This window comes from Spermophilus citellus, assembly GCF_964194105.1.
Source record: "Spermophilus citellus genome assembly, chromosome: 1".
NCBI lineage: Eukaryota > Metazoa > Chordata > Mammalia > Rodentia > Sciuridae > Spermophilus > Spermophilus citellus.
The window spans coordinates 71,310,658-71,324,237 of NC_138182.1; the positions used below are offsets into that span (position 1 = coordinate 71,310,658).

The 13,580-nt window shown below is 34.7% G+C and overlaps 1 protein-coding gene across 1 annotated transcript in view; it reads right to left on the reverse strand.

Annotated features, from left to right (window-relative positions):
• Window positions 1–13,580, reverse strand: part of LOC308638516 (ankyrin repeat domain-containing protein 26-like) — a gene marked incomplete at its 3' end in the record, with an annotated part of 58,708 nt that overhangs the window by 21,174 nt on the left and 23,954 nt on the right. Inside the window, exons 7-10 of the mRNA XM_081276044.1 lie at window positions 11,277–11,446; window positions 6,833–6,866; window positions 6,412–6,535; window positions 103–325 (exon numbers count right to left, since the gene is read on the reverse strand). Coding sequence (XP_081132170.1) covers window positions 103–325; window positions 6,412–6,535; window positions 6,833–6,866; window positions 11,277–11,446 — 551 coding nt within the window. The remainder of the gene's footprint in view (window positions 1–102; window positions 326–6,411; window positions 6,536–6,832; window positions 6,867–11,276; window positions 11,447–13,580) is intronic.

Genomic DNA, 13,580 nt, shown 5'->3' on the forward strand with positions numbered 1-13,580 from the left:
CTTGCAAAATACCAGCAGGTAAGTCAGCAATTAAAAAATTCCCTATGTATCTTCAGTGTGAAGAAAAGTGTTCAAACCTTCTTTCAATCTAGGGTATCATACCTCAAGTGGCAGAGTTCTTGTTTCCATTTTATTTCTCTCTGCTCTAACTTAGAGTTTGCATTTTCCATTTCTGATAACTCCTCTTTCATTCCACAAAGTTTATTTTCCAGTTTTGCTATTTCTTGTGTATGTAATAAACACTGTGAACAGTGACTTTTTTCAGGTTCTATTATTCTTTGACATGAATCAACTGCATTTTGGATTTTTGGTAGGCTATGAGAATCTGCATCATGGAGAAAACAAGATAGAAATAAAATATTTGAGTATTTTCATCTGTGAAGGATTCTACATTTTTCCATGTACTCCCTCACACACTGAACAAATGTGTAAAGAGTACCTATGACATGGAAGCCATTATACTAAGTTCTACAGATAAAACACATGAGAACTCTGCTCTCCTTTAGTTTAAAGTCTAGTAGAGACAACTTACAGTGGAAAATTCAGCCTAGACAGATGACCTAATGAAGCATTAAAACAAGATCAAGGGTCAAGCTGTTTATATGTAGCCTAACTGAATTCCAAAACATAATGAAAAAGCAGAAGAGGCCTGAAAGATATTTTTCAAAACAAATTACACTTTTAGGAGGCAAACTGAAAGTAACCAAAGAGCATGGTGACCCGTTCATACACAGGTTTGAACTCTGTGGGTTGTCACATAGAAGAGCAATCAACTACTGGAAGTCAAGACAAAATAAAATATAGCAAAGAAAAAGGCAGAAAGTAGCATATCTCTAACCATAACTCCAGATGTAAATATTCTCAACTCCCTAATTAAAAGACACTTATTGGTAGAATGGATTCAAAAACAAGATCCAACTGATGTTGTTTGTGAGAAACTCATCTCATATGCAAAGCTACTGTATTAGTCTGCTTTTCTGCTGCTCTGACTAAATGACCTGACCAGCACAACTGTAGAGGAGGAAGAGTTTATTGAAGGGCTTACAGTTTTGGAAATTTTAGACCATAGAAGGCCAGATCCATTCCTTGGGGCTTGGGGCAAGGCTGAATATCATGGTGGGAGAATGTGTTGAAGAGAATCAGCTCAAGTTATGATCAGGAAGCAGAAAGAGTCCACTTGTTGATTGCCAATATATACCCAAAGCCACTCCCCAATTCTCATGTCCTCCACCCTACCAGTTTTCAGTTACCACACAGTTAATCCCAATCAGGGGATTAAATCATGGATTGTGTTAAGACTCTTAAACTCAATCTTGTCTTCTGAACCTTCTTGCACTGTATCACACATGAGCTTGTGGGAGACACTTCATATCCAAACCATGACAGACACTCATAGACTGAATGTAAACTACTGGAAAATTTTTCCATTCTTAAATTCCTAAAAGAAGCAGGAGTAGCTATTCTCATCTGACAAAGCAGATTTGGAGCAAAATTCATAAAAGACAAGGAATGCTTTTCATACTAGTAAAATTTCAATTCAACAAGAAAATATAACAACAGAAAGTATGTATACCCCAAATGATAGTGAACCTAATTACATAAAACAATGCTTCTTTAAATCAGCAGAGTATAGTAAAGCAGCCACATCAATATTTATAGCAACTCAATTCACAATAGCTTAACTATGGCACCAACCTAGATAGACGACGAATGTATAAAGAAATTGTGGTATACATACACAATAGAATATTACTCCTCATTAAAAGAGAATAAAATTATGGCATTTGCAGGTAAATGGATGGAGTTGGAGAATACCATGCTAAGCAAAGTAAGCCAATCCTAAAAAACCAAAGGCTGAATGTTCTCTCTAATAGGTGAATGCTGATCCTTAATGGGAGGTGGGGAGGTGTATGGGAAAAATGGAGGAATTTTGGGCAAATGGGAGGGAGGGAAGGTGAGGGGGCATGGGATAATGAGATGGTCATCGTCACCCTAGGTACATGTATGACTGCACTTATGTTGCGATGCTACATCACGTACAACCAGAGAAATGAAAAGTCATACTGCGATTGTGTACAATGAATTAAAATACATATGCAACAAAATGAAATTGAATCCCTTTCTCTCGCCATCCACAAAAGTTAACTCAAAATGGATCAAGGAGCTAGATATCAAATCAGAGACACTGCGTCTGATAGAAGAAAAAGTTGGCTCCGATCTACATATAGTGGGGTCGGGCTCCAAATTCCTTAATAGGACGCCCATAGCACAAGAGTTAATAACAAGAATAAACAAATGGGACTTACTCAAACTAAAAAGTTTTTTCTCAGCAAGAGAAACAATAAAAGAGGTAAATAGAGAGCCTACATCCTGGGAACAAATTTTTACCCCCCACACCTCAGATAGAGCCCTAATATCCAGAATGTACAAAGAACTCAAAAAATTAAACAATAAGATAACAAATAACCCAATCAACAAATGGGCCAAAGACCTGAACAGACACTTCTCAGAGGAGGACATACAATTAATCAACAAGTACATGAAAAAATGCTCACCATCTGTAGCAATCAGAGAAATGCAAATCAAAACCACCCTAAGATACCATCTCACTCCAGTAAGATTGGCAGCCATTATGAAGTCAAACAACAATAAGTGTTGGCGGGGATGTGGGGAAAAGGGTACACTTGTACACTGCTGGTGGGATTGCAAAATGGTGAGGCCAATTTGGAAAGCAGTATGGAGATTCCTGGGAAAGCTGGGAATGGATCCACCATTTGACCCAGCTATCGCCCTTCTCGGGACTATTCCCTGAGGACTTTAAAAGAGCGCACTATAGGGATACGACCACATCAATGATTATAGCAGCACAATTCACAATAGCTAGACTGTGGAACCAACCTAGATGCCCTTCAATAGATGAATGGATAAAAAAAAATGTGGCATCTATACACAATGGAGTATTATGCAGCACTAAGAAATGACAAAATCTAGAATTTGCAGGGAAATGGATGGCATTAGAGCAGATTATGCTAAGTGAAGCTAGCCAAGCCCTAAAAAACAAATGCCAAATGTCTTCTTTGATATAAAGAGAGCAACTAAGAACAGAACAGGAAGGAAGAGCATGAGGAAAAGACTAACAGTAAACAAAGACGAATGGGGGGAGAGAAAGGGAGAGAGAAGGGAAAGCATATGGAAATGGTAGGAGACCTTCAATGATACACAAAATTATAAGAGGTTATGAGGGGCAAGGGGGAGGGGAATAAAAAGGGGAGAGAATTGAACAACAGCAGAGGAGGTAGAGAGGGAAGATGGGAGGGGAGGGGAGGGGAGGGGGGATAGTAGGGGATAGGAAAGGTAGCAGAATACAACAGTCACTAATATGCCATTATGTAAAAATCTGAGTATGTAACAGATGTGATTCTGCAATCTGTATTTGGGGTAAAAATGGGAGTTCAAAACCCAATTGAGTCTAATGTATGAAAGATGATATATCATGAGCTCTGTAATGTTTTGAACAATCAATAAAAAAATTTTAAAAAAAGAATGAAAAAAAATACATTCTGTTGTCATATATACCTAAATAAATAAATAATGCTTCTTGACATTAAACATCAGATAGACCCCAATAACACTAGGGAATTTCAAAACATCCTTGTCACCAATAGATAGGACATACAAGGGTAAAAATAGACATTTTGACATAAATAATAGTATAATTGAAATATACCTAATAACTACAGAATATTTCACCACAAAATAGCTGAATTCACTATCTTCCCAGAAGTGCATAGAATCTTTCAATGAATCTTTGTAATTCATTGCAAATATGTAAAAACCTCATATAATTCTATGCATTCTATGAGATCACAATGAAATGAAACAATAGCAAGAAAAATAAGAGAAATCACATAAATAGAACAAATACTCTTTTAAAAGAGGAGTAGATTATAAAAGAAAAGAAAGAATAAAGAAATATTTGGAAACAAATCAGAAATACAACATATATCTCTGGGACATCATGAAGTTGGTTTTGAAAAAATTCATAGTACTGAGTGCCTTCACTAAGAAAATAGAAAGTTTCCAAATAAATAATCTAATATTCCAACTTTCAAGGTCTTAGAAAAGGAAGAATAAGCTAATTCCCAAATAAGTAGCATGTAGGAAATAATCAAGATTAGATTAAAATTAATTGAGAATAAAAAAGACATAGGACCAATGAAACAAAGTCAGCTTTTTCAAAAGATAAATAAGGTCAATAAACCATTAGCCAAACTGACAAAAAAAGGAGACAAATCAACAAAATTGTAGATGAAAAATGAGATACCATTAGCAATATTTCTGAAATCCAGAGGATCATTAGGAACTATTTTTAAAGTTTGTACTGTAATAAACTGGAAGATCTAGAAACCTTGACAAATTTCTAGACATATATGAGCTGCCAAAATTACACCAGGAAGACATCAGAACCCAAAACAGATCAATATAAAGTAATGAAATTGAAACCGCAATGAATAGCCTTCCAACAAAGGCATATCCAGGACCAGATAGAATCCTGGCTGAGTTCTAACAGACCTTTAGTGAAGAACTAACACCAATCTTTGTCAGCCTCTTCTATAAAACTTAAAGGGAAAGGGAATACTCCCAAATATCTATGGAGCCAGTATAATCCTGACATATTCAGGAAAGAAAATTACAGAACAATATCCCTGATGAAAATACATGTAAAAATTCTTAATGAAATATTAGCAAACAACATTCAAAAACACATCAAGAAGTTAACATACCATGGAAAAGTTGCTTTTATCCCAGGAATGTAAGGTTGGTTCAACATAGGCAAATCAATAAATGTAATTCATCACATAAATAGAATGAAGGATAAGAATCATATGAATATCTCAACGGATTCAGAAAAGGCTTTGATAAAATTTAGCACCTATTCATATGAAAAATGTTAGAGAAACTAGGCATAGAGAAAACTTACTACAACATTATAAAGATCATAAATCTCAAAACCAAAGCCAACATTATACTGTAGAAAAAAATGGAAAGCATTTTCTCTAAAATCAGTATCAAAGAAAATATGTCAATCCTATTCTATATACTTTTTGAAACTAAGGCAGAAAATCAGGCAAGAGAAGGACATTACAGGGCTATTAATAGGAAAAGAAGAATTCAAATTATCTTTTTGCTATTGACATCATCCTATATCTAGAAAACCCCCCAAAACTCCACAAGAGGACTTCTAGAGCTGGTAACAAGATCAACAATCATTAATCAACAGCTTTTCTGTACACGAAACATAATTCTGCTAAGAAAGAAATCATGAAAACTATCCCATTAAAATTAAAAAAAAATAAAATGCCTGGGAATTGTTTTACTTAGCTTTTCTCACTGTGACACAAAGTGACCTGAACAATGTAGAGAAGGGAAAACGTATTTGGGGCTCAGGGTTTCAGAAGTCACAGTCCATACCCAGCTGACTCCACAGCTCTGGGCCCAAGGTGAGGCAGAACATCATGGCAGAAAGACTTGGTAAAGGAAAGTAGTTCAGAACATGGCCACCCACCAGGAAGCAGTGAGAGCGCCACTCAACAGGGAGTCCCCAAGTGACCTACCTTCTCCAAGCACACCCTACTTGACTATGATTACCACCCCACTAATCCATGTTGATGAGCATGGAAATGGTCCAAATATGTTGAAAAATAATTTGGCAGTATCTTATTAAGGGCATATAAAGGGACATGTGAAGACTTTTACAGGATTTCTTAACTATCTGGATTATGGTGATTCAACATGTGTTTAATATATAGGTCAAAACTTGTCAAGTTGCACATTTTTATATGTGCAGTTTACCTTATGTCAATAATGCCTCATTAAATCTTTTGAAAACAAAAAGCTGTATTGTAAGAAGAAACATTTTAGTGATTGGGATCCAGACACAGGAGAAAGCTAGAGGCTTGAGGTCTTTAATCTTATAGCAAAGAGAAGTAGTACTTGGGTTTTAAGAAAGGGGTAAGCAATATCAGAACTGAATTTTTTTAAAAAAGTATGATTTGGTTGCAGAGAAGAACACAGTTTTAGGAAGTGTGTAGCAGGGAAAGGATATCTAAGGTTACTACAGAATTCAGGGAGAGATAATGGTAAGCTGATCTGATCATCCTTCAGGCCCAAGGGAGCAACAGAGCCAACAAAAGGAGTGGGTGCCATTCACAAAGAAAAGTGCAGTGGGGATGATCCAGGGGTGTACTTGAGAGTGAATAACACTTCTCATTATATTTTACTGCAAAGCACCTTTCTGAAATGAACAATACTGGAACACATCAGTGTTCTATGGTTCAGAGCTAAGTAATGTGTGCATCTATTACTATAGTATACATCATTATGCAAAGGTTCTACCTTCATATGACCTACTTGGTTTTTCAACATATGCCCAAATATCCCTATAATTAGGGCACGTCACTTGAAAAGCTGTTGAGGCTATTACAGTTGGCTGTGGTTCATCAAGGTCTTCCATAGCATTTATTTCTTTTTTGACCTATAAAACAATAATCCAATATCAAAATTTACACCAAATACATATAACATATACTCAATACATACGGGTGACAATTATCTACCACATGTAGTTTTTCAAAGAACTGATTTCTGACAAAAGAAAACCTTTATCAAAGTTTATTTTGTCTCACTCATTTTCAAAGTCTGTACATAACAAAAATGTTCTATTCTTTCACTTTACTTTTTACAATATATTTTAAATTTATATTTTCATATTGTACCACTTAATAATGCACTTTTTCAATAAAATATTATCTCGTGTTATTTGTAACAATACCTTGCTCTTTTCATTAGATGTTTTCTCTGTGTGCCTAAATGAGAAAAAGAAAGAATGAAACACATAATATTCTTTCAAACACCAAATATGTAAAATGCAATAAGACTATTATTTTTTAATACACAAAATCTCTATATTTTTAATTTACTTCATGTACCCATAAATTTTATGATCAGTTTCCACAATGGGTATTCAAGTGTAAACAAAAAGAACAGCATTAATAAATCAAGAACACTACTACTAATAGTCTCAAAACAAATAATTAAATTTAGATTACACCTTCTGACAGTAAAAGCAAAATGAATAATAGCACTTGCCTTATTTGATAGAAATGTGATAGTGTTTTGTTATTGTCATTTTCAAAAAAATAAAACTCATATAACTTACTAAACCCCATTTGTAAAAGATGACTTAAATCCTTGTAGGAGGGGAACCCTGTTGCAATAATTATAGGTTCTTATTTCAGGACATACAGTGAAATGACTGTACATAATTCTAAGCGATGTACATAAGCCAAACTTGGTATAATTCTCATTCTCCCAACAATTATCTGAGGTAGATAACATTAGGTATTTTATAAAAAAAGAAACTAGTCAAAGAAAGGCCAAATAACTTCCCAAAATCCATGCATCTGGTTAGTGGCAAATTATGAAAGCAATATTCCTCATCAAGTGTTTGAAAGAAATAATAAAAGACAATCTATATTATCACTCTGTATCTGGATATAATTGTAAATAATAATTTCTGCATTTTGCCATTATTTAAAAAATAAAATGACTATATACCTTGGCAATTTTGGAAATCTAGTTTCAATAAATTAAAGGTTTATTTTTTCTTCATCAAATTCATCATCATGCATCATTCATCTATTCAATGATTTACTCAAGCATGCAACCAAGAGAGCACATAATGCATATTCAATTGTGTTGTTGGAACAGGGAAACAAGGTTCTGATACTTTAAAACTTCATAATCCAAAAGGAATAATCTGAACTCTTTGGTCAATATTTTACTTTTGTATTGTACACAAACACAGCACACAGATTCTAAGTACTTACTATTTTAATACCCATGATATTTTAGAGTACTATAAAAGAATCATAGCAATGCCTGATGATACTGTCAAGGCAGAAGGCATGATTACACTCTCTTGAGTATGATCTATATTTCCTATATATCTATATTTGGATGTTTTCTACTACATAAGTTTTTAAAACTCTATCTATGATAGTTGAAATTTTGGGTCATCATTTGCATGTTCAATTACATTAGGATATCCAATATTGAACCAAAACTCAATGAATAACCACCCTTATTATAGAAAATGTACAAGTAAATAGAAATTCTAAGGACCATTAGAATTTACAATTTTATAATTGAATTGTATAGATAATTCATAGATATTTGTAAGACAATTTACTATAAATCTTCAATGGAACCCTATGAAGCTTTCTAATATTGGATATGCAAACTCAGTTAACTGAATAAGCCTGTCCTCTAATGAATCATTTCTAAGGGCATATGAAATACATTGAAATCTTGTAATTTTTTTTAACTCTCTAATTCGACTTCTTCTTTAGTCATTGTTCACTTTTCCATTTTTTCTAGAAAAATTCTCTAAGGAGTTTTCTACAATTATCATTTGAAGTCCGGGTTTCATGGTGACAATGTATTGAAACTATTCCATGTTAAAGTCACTTGTTTTCATCTTTGTCAAACTGTTAGCAGCACTGACATTCAGAGCATTCCCTTTCTTTGTCCTAAACTACATTATTCTCTCTTCTTTACACAAGAAGTATTGACTGACTGAGAGCATGATGAGAAGTGGAGCCCAGTAAGCTTCTGAGCCCTCTGGGCTCCTCAGGCACCAAGCCAGAGGATGCTGGGGGCCCCATTGGGACAAGCCTCGGTCTCTACCTGGCAGACACCTGGAGCTCCCACAGCGACTTCCCACTGGCTCACCCAGGATGTGAGGGACCAAGCACCTGCCTCTCCCCACGCCTGGATGACCTGATGGTGGCGGCACCCGTCCTGGCTCAATCCTATCTGTCCTAGTCAAAGATACTAGAAGATGGCAGTGGGCTTGGTGTGGTGAGAAGAATGACATATCTGGTACATATTAGGAAGAGTTTTTACATGGATTCCAAGTGAAATGGGGGCCACTAAAATGCTGTGAGCAGAGAAATCACAATCTAACTTGGTCTAACTGGTCCACTGTGATAAGAATCAATGGAAAGAGGATTTACAAAGAGAGAAGGAGACCCATTAGCTGAGTATTTAGAGAAACAAATAAACAGACTAGGCTGGAGGGTCACAAAAGGTGGGAGAAAACCCAGGGGGATGAGGAACATCCTGAAAGTCAGGTGAAAAAAGTGTGCTAGAGGAGGTTTCCATGGGGTCCAATATTGCTAATAGGGTAAGTAAGATTGTATGGAAGAAATTGTTTCTAGATATATGCAAGTGAAAATTGGAGGGAAAATTGGGAAAAACAATTTTGGAGGAAAGGCTGGGTGAAAATATTGGAGTTCAAACACGAATGGAGGTCTGGGGATGTAGCACAATGGTAGCAGCGGGCTCGCCTAGTATGCTTAAAGTCCTGGGCTCTATTCCTGGAATTACAGAGAACAAATAATATAGAAAAAAATAAACAAAGGGAAAAGGAATGTAGCTCAGTGAGTACAGATACTTCTTTCTATAACCTCCTAGCTAAGTGGCATAGATGGCTATGAACTATTTAATTTAACTGCATTTTTCAATCCTCACATAATGATTTCATAGTATGTTTGTGACGCATTAATTTTTTTTCATTTACGTATGTGCCATCAAAACACACTAAGTTATTAAATCATTAGTTCATAAAACTATAAACTAAACTAAAATAACCCTTAATATATTTTAGAAATATATTACATAAGCTGATTACCATTTGCTCATACAGATAGATAATCACCATAGAAAAAGACAAAATATTTCAAGGGCACTAATTCTTGCTTAAAGCAAATCTTCTATTTCTAGGATATTTTGTAGTATGCAAATACAAAGTTATTATGTATATTAATATACATATTTAATATAAAGTAATAAAATATAAGTAATAAAAAGATAGCAAAATTTAATGTATAAACTCAAACATTTTAAGTTGTATGTTAAGTCTCTGTTGAAAAATGTGGTGGGATGCATGCTCCAATATATTATCTTTAAAAAAGATGATGACATAGATGCAATTGACCTTTACAAGGAAGATTCACTTCATTAGCTAATCTTGAATTTAGCACAAAAGTCAACAAATTAGTGCCTGTGGGCCCAATCCATCATTTTGCATATTTTTCTAAAGAAAGTTCTATTGTTTTGTGGTGCTGGGAATAAAACCCAGAGTCAAGGGCATGCTGAGCAAATACTTCCCATAGACGTATTTCCATTCTCTTATTAAAAAAAGTTTTAGTGAAATGCACTCCATACCCATCCAGATGTGACTATAATGTGTTTCAGACTATAGTCACAAAGATGCTCTTGTCCACAAAGACTAAAATATTTACTGTCTCTTTGCAGAAAAAGTTTGCCAACTCCTACTTCAGTATATTGAAGATTTGATAGAAGTTTTAATAGATTTTACCCAATATAATAAAGTATTGATGAAACATTGACCCCCATGTGCAATGCATTCACAATATTCAGATTAATCTGATGATTCATTATTTGAGCACTTGGGAATTGGAAACAGGTACCCCAAATCTACTGGTGAGTAGCACTACTGTAACAAGGCAGAGTGCCAGTGCAGCAGGCAGCTTCTTTTTGTAACTCAAAGTGAGTACAAAAACAAAATCAGGATTAAGAAGTGTCATTAAAATAACTGCCTTAAATATACTTTACTTGTGAAATAAACAGTACACTAGAGAGCTAGTCTCATTTTAAGTGCTTGTGTGGTTGATTATTTTATAGATATGAAAATTTAACTTTTTCATTATTGAAGACAATTTAAACTAACCCCTATTTGATATGACAATGCCACACTGAATGCTCTTAATACACATTTAATATATACTGTTTCCATAAATGTTCTCAGCATATGCACTGCATGTCTTCAATGGACACGTTGTTGCATATATCAGATACATTCACCTTTGTACATTTTGTATGATGTAGAATTCATATCTTCAACAAATGTGTTCATGTACATTTGTAAATCATGTTTTCTTGTTCCAGAAAGATAAGTAACAGAAGTGAAGCTGGTAGATTTATGGAATAATATTTGAAATTTTGGTGCATGTAAATAAATCACCCTTGCAAAAGTACTGACAAATTTCATTTATCAACAGGACAGAAGAATGTATTTACCCTCATAATTGCCAAACTTGATTATCATTTTAAAATAAATGTGTCAATATATATATGAAAAATGGCATCTAATGGCTTAATTACTACTGGGAGTACTGCCTTTGCCTTACCCATCATGTTCTTCATTTTTCTTAAGAAAATACCTTTGGAGATCAGCATTTCTGTTCTTTCTTTGTTCAATGAATTCATCACCATTGTTATCAGTGTCCTCCTCACTATGATGCAGGATTTGTGACACTTCCATCTGATTAATTTTATACTTCTTCCTTGTTATTTCCACCTTTAATGAAAGACCAAGGATAATAGTTACTTTTTAGTAAGAAGAATTAAGATTTTGTTCTCATCACTGATTTCATTAATCGATTTAGTTTGGTCATCATGACATTAGTTCTTAATAATCTTTTTGGTTTTTAATTTTATACAATATCATTGAATTTTTGTCATTTCTGTTTGAGTTGAACAAACAACTTTTTTCAAAACTGCAAAAAGAACAATTCTTCATTCTGTGCTTTTATTTTTGTCCACTCTTTGCTACCTAATATTTGCATACCCTATATGACTGGAAGAAATTAATAAAAGTTGACACAAGATGTGCTCTGTTCAATATTTACTCCTTGGATTTTATATTAAACAGCCAGGATTAGGGATGTGGCATTCTGGGCCTCAGTAACAGTAGGAAGATTTCCCCTTGTTGCATTGAGCACTTTCTCTCTCATTGTCATTGGATGTTCTTTTCTCATTTGGATCCTGGGATATCAAGGGTGAAGGAGCTTACTCAAATACAGATTTCACTTTCCATAACTATAGCAGGATATATTAGCAATTAGCCCCATTATCTACGTGGGAGTAAAACTAATGTATACATGGGAAATTGGAAAGTCTCTTCCACTTTGATTTTTCCCCCACACTTTTTATTGGTGTACTATAGTTGTATATAATGATGGGATTTGTTACACAATCATACATATGTCAAATATAACAATATAATTTGATTAGTATTGCTCCCCAGCACTTCTCCTCTCCCTCCTCACCTAACTTTTTCCTCTAAGGACCTTTCTTTAATTTCCATGAGATTTTCCCCTCACTTTTCTTTTCCTTTTTTTCCTCTAGCTTTCATACATGAGAGCAAAAATATACCCCTTGATTTTCTGAGAGTAACTTATTTCACTTAACATAATGGTCACTAGCTTGTTAATTTTCCTGCAAATGACATGATTTTATTTGTCTTTATGGCTGAATCAAATGCCATTGTGTATGTGCACCACATTCTCTTCACCCATTCATCTGCTGATGGAAACCTAGGCTGGATCCATAGTTTGATTATTATGAATTGTGTTGCTATAAACATGGCATGTATGTATCACTGTAGTATGGTGATTTTAATTCTTTAGAAGAATACTGAGAAGTAGTATAGCAGTGTCACATGGTGGCTCCAGGCCTAGTCTTTTGAAGAACCTCCATATTAATTTTTGTAGTATGTGTGTGTGGCAGATAGCTATGCTGTTTCCAAAGTGTGAACCATTGCGACTTGTGCTCATCAGTACAGTATGATATTTTGGTTCCTTTAGGACATAAACCTAGGAATGGTATAGCTTTGTTATGTGGTGATTATATTCCTATTCTTTGGAGAAGCTTCCATACTGATTTTATAAAGGTTGTAGTAATTTACAATCTCCCCCCAAAAATAAAGTGCTCCTTTTCTCCACATCCTCTCCAGCATTTATTATTATTTATATTATTGACAGCTGCCATTCTGACTGGTATGAAATAAAATCTCAGTGTAGTTTTGATTTGCATTTCCCTTATTACTATGTTGGACATTTGTTCATATATTTGTCAGCCATTTTATTTCTTCTTTTGAGAAGTGTCTGTTTAATTCATTGGCCTTTTACTAATTGGGCTCTTCTAATTTTGTGGAGTAAATTCTTTTTGAGTTTTTTTTCTATATTCTAGGTATTAATCCTCTGTCAGAAGAGTAGCTAGCAAAGATTTTCTCCCATTCTGTAGGTTTTCTTTCACATTCCTCATTGTTTTCTTTGCTGTGCAGAATCTTTTTAATTTGAGGCCATCCCCTTGATTAATTCTGGGCATTATTTTATGAGCTTTAGGGGTCCTAGTGAGAAAGCAGTTGCCTGTGCCTAAATCTTGGAGTGTTGACCTGATGTTTTCTTTCAGAAGTTACATAGGTTTTGTTCTAATTCCTAGGTCTTTGATCCACTATTGAGTTGATCTGGGGGAGAGGCTGTGAGACAAGTTTCTAGTCACATCCTTCTATGCTTGGAAAAACAATTTTCCCAGCACCTTTTGTTTAAAAGGCTGTCTTTTCTCAGAGGTTGTAGTAATTTACAACCTCTGAGATGCAGGATCAGATGCCTGCACGGGTGTGGGTTTATCTGTGTCTTCTCCTCTGTACC